General features: G+C 45.3%; 1 protein-coding gene across 1 annotated transcript; it reads left to right on the top strand.

Annotated features, from left to right (window-relative positions):
* The first annotated feature begins 258 nt into the window (after nt 1-258).
* On the top strand, nt 259-3406 carry LOC114701370 (deoxynucleotidyltransferase terminal-interacting protein 2-like). The gene is given in 6 exon segments (XM_028881448.2): nt 259-402; nt 1154-2324; nt 2327-2615; nt 2617-2654; nt 2657-2753; nt 3155-3406. Coding segments are annotated over 6 exon segments (1692 nt in total). The 5' UTR covers nt 259-333; the 3' UTR covers nt 3183-3406.
* Nucleotides 3407-9124: the final 5718 nt, after the last annotated feature.

Genomic DNA, 9124 nt, shown 5'->3' on the forward strand with positions numbered 1-9124 from the left:
TCTTACAATTACTGCAAAGAAGACGGACGGAAAGCAGGGTAAATAACGCAACTTCCCACTCTGTGTAAAATGGCGAGGAAGGCCTCTACGGCCGCGGGCAGCACCGCGGGCGACGCTCGGAACAAGAGGCGGGCGGGCCGTCTCCTTCCGGTTGACCGCTCTCCCCGCGGCGCGGCGGCGACCCCCGGCTAGAACTGCCCCGGAGCCGGGGAAGGAACGGTTCTTCCGAGCCTCGGTTTCCGCGGGGACTCATAAGCGAAGCCCTTGTCTGACGCACTTCCGGAGCGACGGGACAGAGGAAGCCGCGCTGGCTGCGAGGGCAGCGTCGGGGAAATGGTGGTCACCAGGTCCGGGCTGTCCCGGACCACACTCCGGGCCGCGTCGGAAAGCTCCCAGCAGAAGGTGAGCGATCCCAGGCTCCCCGAGTCTCCTCGCCGCTAGGCAGAGCCGCTCGGCCGGGTGGAGGGGAGTGAGGAGGCTCGGCGGGGCGGAGGAGGGCGAGGAGGAGCGGAGGAGGGCGAGGAGGACCCGAGCCTTGCGCGCGTAGTGCTGCCCAGTCGGCCCGAACCTGGTTGGCCCTGGCGTCTTTTAGGCACTTCCCGGAGTGTAGGTTGGTTGCCGTGTGCAGTCCTTTTAAGCTTTCTGTACCAGGGGAGATTGCAGCCACCACTCTCGAGCCTCGTTTCGGGGATGGGGGGGCACTTTTTCACGTGGGGAAGCCGGCGGTGGCCCAGCACCAACTCCTCTGGCGTATTAAGGGCGGCAGTGTGTCTCTCAGAGCTTCTGACTGTCTCCTGCTGCCATGCTCTTTAGCTTGTGTGGTAAAGGATGTTGAGCAGCCCTTTCCTGTATGTAAAAACCAGGCAAGCAGCGGATTCCCTTATACACTCATAAATGTATATACGCCATATCTGTTCAGTTAGTACTTAACTCCCCCGCCACCCTGGGCTTCTATAAATGATTTGGATTTTTTTTTCCTTTTCTCTAAGTGGAGAAAATTCTCTTTTCAGTTCTGCCTTCTGAAAAAAATTACTTCATCATGAGTTCGGCTTTGTTTGGTACCTTATTCAGTTTTGCTGTTTGAGATCTTACCGCATTTGCTTTCTCTTGTCCCGGCCCTATCTAAATGATACTGTTTGTTTTTGGTTTGCAGAGTTCTGCCCCTCAAGGAATTGGGACACATCTAGAAAGCAAGAAAGAATCAGGATCGGATGACAGAAGTACTGCTGAGCCACAGACTGCTGAGAAACAAAGTTCAGCCCTCTCCAGAAAGAGGAAAAGTAGAAATGCAGGCCCTCCAGCAGAGATAGCTGAACCAGCCACCGATGCAGAGGCCTCTGAGGCAGAGTCCCATGCTTCAGGGGTTTCTTCTGTGTTGGAGGTCCAGGAGCCCATTGTAAGAGTAACTAGGAAGAGGAAGGTTGTAATTGCACCCACCCCAAAGTCCAGTGTTAGGAAAAGGCAGAAAATCACCCCTCAACACGAATCTCTCGATGAAGGAGTTGTTTCTGACGCAGAGTCTCATGCTTCGGGGGTTTCCATGATTGTACCTTCCACAGAAAGAAGCAGCAGAAGAAAGAAGGGTAAATCTGAAAGAGAGTCAAGCCAAGAATCACAGGCAGAAGCCATATCTGATGCTGAATCCTCATGCTCAGGCATTTCCTCCCTTGGGGCTACAGCCAGGAGACTAGCCAGGGGTATGCAGAAGAAATTACAGGCCCAGGCTGAGAAGGAAGATACTAAGGTTATACCAGGAAATAAAAAGCAAATCATGGATACATCTGTGAATTCGGAAGACTCGGATGTTAGACAGACCTCTCAGTTACCAGCAAGACCACTTTCTCAGGTAAATAGGCCGGATTTCTCTAATAATGACCTCGATGATTCCATCCACAGAAATTCAGAAAAAAAACTAACAACACAGAACCACCAACATTTGCATAGACAAGAAGGAAACCAAGCCAGTGTTGCATCTCTTACAGAAATCAGGAAGGAGAATTGTCAGAGCCTAGATGAAGAGGACACCAAAATAATAGACGAAAAAAAAATTGATGGGAGAGATTCCCAGTTGAATCTTTCTGAAGTTCAAGACCCTCACCTTCAGCAGTCAGCTTCTCAGAATCATTCAAGCACCCCGAATAGTAAAGCCATATCACAGCCTTCAAGTCCACACAGTGAGGCCATAATGAAGTCATTAGAGAACAAGTTTGCAGTTGTGAAAATAGAAAGACTGAATGAAGAGGGAGCAGACAGCCTAAAGACGGGCGACTTGACACAATTCAGTGATCACGGTGATAGTAATGAAGAGCCCACAAGTGTGGTGTCGGGGAAAACAACAGCCTAAGTGATGTGGGTCCTGAATGTGATACTAGACTATCCAAGTCTGAACTCGGCGTGTCTCAGGATATGGATAGTTCTGTTTTACTGTTTCTTAGCAGTGATGAAAGCCAACAGTCTGAAAACAGCGAGATTGAAAAGGACACTGTGTGTCCTGTTGAAAACGGTGGCCAGAAGGAGTCGTCAAGTGGAGACTCGGAAGAGCCGGCCTGTGGTAGCGCACTGTTTGTAATTGATAGAACTCCTGGATTGAGTGCTGATAAAAATTTTACCTGGAAGACAAGGCCCGAGCGAAGTTGCTGTTGAGGAAGAGGAGGAGAAGAAGAGGAAGACAGTGAAGAATCATCAGACAGTGATGAAAAGAAAGGCGAGTCTAGTGACGAGGAAGACTTACTGAACAACACAAAGTCTAAGCTGTGAGTACTGCCTTTAAATAGGAGAGGGCGTGCTAAGGGCTCAGCCTGTGGCCTCAGCCTGAGAAGCCTATCCTTTGCCACTGAGCTGTACCTCAGCCCCCAAACTAATTTTTATTAGTATATGGTATAGATGCTTCATTATGATGCTTCCTCCGTGTGTGTATAGTGGATTCTGAGGTGCAGTTACCCCTCCTCCTCCTCTCATCCACCTTTCATTCCACTGATGGCCCTTTTCCCAGCTAGTTCTCTTTCTGCTTTCATGTCTTTGGGGGACATAGGTGACCCAGTGAGTTTAATTGCTTATGGGTGAGGGGTTATTTAGAGGCTCATGGGAAGCTTACTAGTGCTACACCATTGAAGACAATGTCTCTTCCCCCCCAGTAATCATTAACTGCCTGTAGGTCCTCAGGGCGAGGTGGGGCCTCATGAGCTCCTGGACCCTCCATTACAAAGTGCCGACTGGTCCAGTCATGTGCAGTCGATCAACAGCTTCTGTGAGTTCCCAGGTGCGACTCCCATGTCCTACCCAGAACAGCATTCCACACTGCTGCTCTCTGCCCCTTCCTCCCACTTGTACATGTTCTCTGCCCCTCTCCTGCAGTGTTCCCTGAGCTTTGGAAGAGGTGATACAGATGTCCCACTTAGAACCGAGCATCTTGAGACACTTACTCTCAGCACTTTTGACAGCTCTGAGTCTTGGTAGTAACTGCTACCCACTGCAAAAAAAAAAAAAAAGGCGTCTTACCATACCTGGGCATGGACCTAAATATTTAGAAGGTATTTTTAATGAATTCATCGTGTCTAGCAAAAGAAAGTAGCTTCTCTACTAGGGCCTGTGACCAACCACAGACTTCTGATGAGGTTTACTGTGCCAGGTATGTATTCCTGTAAGTGGGCCTCAGATCCACTTGGAAGTGGTTGGTTACCTCTCACAGGGCACCAGAAAGGCAGACATAGCTCCTCTGGCGAGTCAGGATACATGTAGGTCCACACTGAGCAAGTGTGGGAGGCCGGCTCCTACCTTTTCAAAGGAGTTCTGTGAGGAGGAGAGAGGGATAGGAAACTTCTAGATAGAAAGATAGCGAAGAGGAGAAAAGCAACACAGGATAACTTCGGGAGGACCTGGATCAAAATCCAATGACTGTTCTGCTTCTGAAGGAGGGCTTTTTATAACAATGCCAAGGGGCAGGGCAAAAGACCTCCCCCTTGCTAGATCAAAGCACACCACACAGCCAAGTGTAGACCCTTCCGAAACACCTGGCAACCACGCCCATGGTCAAAGCATCCCCTTATGCAGCCCTGCTGGGTAAAGCAAGCTCAGATTCTTGGACCCTGAGTAAGTTCTCACTAGGAAGCCTCTGGGCCTCTACAGGTGAGACCATTGATAACTTTTCTCCCCAGCCTGTTTAGTTACTTTCCAGCACTATAAAGGTTAGCCAACAGGAAAGATGCTTCCAGCTCAATTTCGGGTTGCTTTCTATGTCCTGTAACCGAAGCCTGTGATATCTTCAGCAGTAGGGTCTTTGGGATTTTCAAGACAGGGTTTTTCTGTGTAGTCCTGGCTGTCCTGGAACTCACTCTATAGACCAGGCTGGCCTTGAACTCACAGAGATCCACCTGCCTCTGCCTTTGCCTCCCTGGTACTGGGATAAAAGGTATACACCACCACCATTCAGCCAGCAATAGGGTCTTAACATCTAGTCCTTGGTGGGCCACCAAGAGTCCTGGTGATAGCCTCTGAGGGGCCTGAAGGTGTGCATCACCATGACTGGCTAATGCTTTTATTGTTTGCTTGTTAATTGTTTTTTGTTTTGTTTAAAAAAAAAAACCCCACACTCCTTCCCACATTAATTCTAATGTACATTCAAAGATAAGAACCACTACCAAGGCACTGTAATAGACTCCACTTTCCAGTGGAGGCTCATTGTACTTTGAACTACACTACATGGTTTATGAGAATGATCAGAGAAGAAACTGACTTTCAGTCTGAGAGTATTTGCTTATAAAAAGGACTCTTGGTTTTGTAAAGTAAACATTCTCACTATAAAAATATGATAGGAGCCAGGGCCAGATGTGGAAGAGACAGTGTTGGTGGTCTAGAGTATGCTGTCTTTTCTGCTTCTGTAGGGTTGGTGCTCATTGCCCCCTGAGGTATATTTAGAAACACTGCCATTAATTCACCCAGCAACAACTCTTTTTTCTTTCACACAGATCTCTCTGTAGCCTGCATTAGACTGGAACACAAAATCCTGCTCAGCCCTGATGGCTGGGATTATAGTCCTGCACCATACCTGGTCTGCCTAGGAAAGAATTGTAGAGTTGGTAGCCTGTTAAGTTCAGAGCTGCTCTTTCTCCCTGGTGTAGAGATAACAGTGCGTCTTTCTGAACTGTGTCCTCCAGTGTGTGAAATTCAACTGAATGCCTTTTCTTCAAGTTCTTTATGAATATGTGGGCATGTTATTGCTTAGTCCTCCTAGAAAATCTTGGAAATCTTTTGGATGTCTTCACCAATAGTGTTGATTCATAATCATCCATAGACGACTTTTTCTAAGTGAATGTATGAGATCACCTTTATATCAGTGTTTTAGAGAACTGCACAGTACAGGTAAGAATGCTCTGTTTTCCATGATGATGAATTAAACATGTACACCTTGTTTCCATATTTTTTCTACTTGATCTTTAAGTGACCTTTTTCTTCCAGCGGTTGAAGTTGACAAGCAAGCAGCAGCATAGACCCTGGACTAAGTAATCAAGAAGTTGGCGTTTGTAATATTAATTTTCAATGTGTAGACAAAAGAAAACAGCCTTTCAGGGAGAAAAAGAACACAGATTCATAGCGAAAAGCCACGAGGTGTGCATAAATCTACCCATCCTCTTTCTTAGAAAATGACAACTACTTCCCTACTTTCCCTGCGGCAAACTGCTTTGGCGTCCTTGTGCTCTTTTGCCATCTGTGGGATTAGTTGTTTTGTTTTGTTTTTATGAATGGTAGTTTTATCTGTAAGAGATATACTTGAATATATTAACCAACATCAGACAACATTGTTGATTACTATCCTCATATATTAATTATTATAATTATTATATTATTATTGCATCCCACCACTTAAAGACCCAGGGGTCCTGTTTTCTTGCTATTTTGAAGCATTTTAGTGCATTGTTTTGTGTGTTGTAATGTGTGGGTGTTTGTGCTGTGTGTATTCTGGAACATTAGAGACAACCTACGCAGTAGCTGCATGTCACCACTGTGGGTTCCAGGGATAAAAACAAGCGCCAGAGGTTTGCGCAGTACGTACTTTAATAAGTGCAAAAAACATTCAGGACATAGATTAATGGATTTGCTAAACAAACAAAGGCTTAAAAGCCTAAAGTTTAAATGAGGAAGAAAGTTTTAAAATGATAATAAAATTTTTGTATTGCTAGTCTTCAGCTGAAGGACTGCATGTCAAAGTGCACACTTGATTTGAAAAAATTATTCTGTCCCCATATAGTGAATGAAGCATCAAGTCAAGAACACAGCGCAGGTAAGTAGGAAGTTACTGCTTTGGACTTCAGGGATGTGATAATGAGATGTGATCAGTCAGCTTGGTAACATCTTTGTCCACTGTCACCACGGACAGGAGTTTATTCTGAGACACTTAAGGGCCATAATATGTTCATTCTTAGCAGGTCTCTAGTGTGACTTTTCACACATCTTTGCACACAAATACAGTTTCTGTTTTAGGTTTGTTTTGGTGCTTGGAGTAAACCCTGGGTTCTTGTGCATGTTTAAAGTGTACCTTTGTACTGAGTTATTGGCTTCTGCCATCCATACACAGCTTTTGAAAACAGCTTTACCTAATTAAGCAGTGACACAGCCTAGCATAAGAAGCTTCAGCAACAGCGCGTTCGCGTATCATTTGGATTTAATAACTTCTGAAAAAGCCTAGCACTCTATTGCATTAGAGTTATATAACAAACTTTAAACTCTGATCTACTAGTCTGGCAGTCTGAGAAGGGAGCAGAAACAGTGCAGTAAACAAACTGATTTATTACTACTTTCTTTGAACTTACAAGGCAGTTATAAAAGTGCTAATTAATCCAGCACACTGCACGTGCAGGCACAAAACCATTGGATGAATGAAAATGCTGGTTGAGAGGATTTCAAAAGAATTTAGTAATTTTGTTTATTTTGTAGAAGTTAGTTCTCAACCCTTAAAATAATGCTGTTATATACCAGCTCCTAAAATAAAATGCTCTTATACATTATCTCCTGGATGGGGCTTTTAAGCACCAAAAATGAAGCTGTGTATTGAGTGTTCTTTCCCTGAAATTATCACAGGAAGCCATCATTTATGAAACTGATGATGCTGTGCCAAAGAAATGTTTTGGGTGTTTTTTGTTTTGGACTTAATTTTATTAATAAGATCTCTGGAAATAAATGCTTTCTGTAAAGCTGGGGTTTTTTTTGAGACAGTGTCTCATATCCTGGGTTGCTAAGCAGAGGATGAACTTGGACTTCTTATTCTCTGGCCACCAGTTCCCAAATTCTGGGGTTACAGGTGTGCATGCCATACTCAGTTTATGCAGTGTTGAAGAGTGAACCCCAGGGCTTCACGTATGCTGGGTGAGACCTCTTATCAACTGAGTTACATCCCCAGCCCTTGTAAATGCTCCCTTTCCCAAGTCTGAATGGGTAGCCCAGGTTGGCGTCTTGAATTCGCAGTCATCAGCCTTAATCTCTTGTAAAAGTAGTTGAGGTCACAGCTACGTACTACCATAAACAAGTAATTCACCACAGTTTTCTCTTTTATAAATTACAGGAGACCTTTATAGCACAGTGGGCAGCGTGTCTAACTTTGGGGAAAATTAGTCTCCATGTTCTCATAATGCTTGAGAATGTCTTATTGGGGGCTTGAGAGAGGGCTTGGTCAAGAACGCTTGCTACTCTTACAGAGGACAAGTTTGGTCCCAGCTTCCACATGAGGGAGGCATCTCCTAACTTCCTGAGACTCCAGCTCAGGAACTCCTACTCTCCTCACCTCCACGGGCACCGCATACCATGGACGTGCTCTTATAGTGCGTACGTAGAACGTTTTTTTAAATGTATTTTTAACTTTACTTTCAGAAAGAGCGACTTTTTAAAAACGTTTATTCTTTAAAACTTGTAATTTCAGGTCGACAAAAAGAAAGCTGACCGAATAATGACAGATGAACTGAAAAATGAACCTCCAGAAACATTGCAGATAAAAAAATGAGCTCAGTAAGCATGGACAGCATAGAGAAGCAATGGACCAAAGATTTTACAAGAAAATGACAAGAGATGTGTTTCCCGAAGTACTACTCAAGGTAGTACAGATCAGATGCTGGTTAGTGTGAGTGTGAGACTAGCGTGGCAAATAATGAGAGAGTTTACATGTGTGTACCAGCCTGTGCAGTGGTCTGCTTAGGCTTTATATGACGATAGGCGCAACTAGCATCCATTGATATGATGTGTCTCAGTCAAAGGGCCGGGGTAGAAATGGTAGCTGGATCAAGGTAGTCTGTCAACTCCTGAAATCTTTGTTTTGAATGTGTGGCTGTCTAACCGAAGAGCAAAGTGAGGCAGTGTAGAAGAGAAGGAAATACTGTGCCGTCTCCTTTTCTCTTTTCAAGCTCCTGGCGCAGATGGTGAAGAACATACAAAAAAGGTTCTTTTCAGTGTCCAGTGACCCGAGTGAGCACGTGAGCACGTGATCGTGCTGTTCACCACTCTTCTCAACCCTTCAGCCTTTCGCTAGGCTGGTATCCAGATTGTCTCCTCCTCAGCCGCACTGATAGTGAGTAGTTGTATTCTGTATTATACTTACCATCTTGTTCATGTTATACTTCTGAGAAGCTGGAGTAATTCTGGTATGACCTGGATGCGGTTTGGTCTGTATCACGTACCTTTGACCTTCAATGATCTGCACCCCACTCCTTGCCACCCTCTTGTTATGATTGAGCCCTCTTTGAACGTCCCACACACTCAGCTACTCGGCTTCATCAGAGAGGTGCAGTCTTTACTGCTCGCGACTTCTATCTCTTCCTTGCTTTGGTGATGGTGTTACACTATCAGAAGGCAGAGCCAACTAAAATGCCGTCTTGCATGCTTACCTCTTTAATAAGCCTGGATACTAGGTCTCCAGAGCCGTGTATATATATAGTGTTCTCTTCGTGGCACCATCAGCACTGTAGTGTTCAGTGTCGGCACTGGCTCTTGCTGAAATGAAGGTTGTGTCGGCTTCCGGTGTGTGAACTGGACGTCATCTTGTTTCCCCCATCACCTAAGCACATAGTGCCTGGCACACATAAACGTAACCATTCTAAAAGTAACGCCAGCTGAATGAATCTCATGTAGAACCTTTACTGAC

Source organism: Peromyscus leucopus, unplaced genomic scaffold, assembly GCF_004664715.2.
Source record: "Peromyscus leucopus breed LL Stock unplaced genomic scaffold, UCI_PerLeu_2.1 scaffold_523, whole genome shotgun sequence".
NCBI classification, from domain to species: Eukaryota; Metazoa; Chordata; class Mammalia; order Rodentia; family Cricetidae; genus Peromyscus; species Peromyscus leucopus.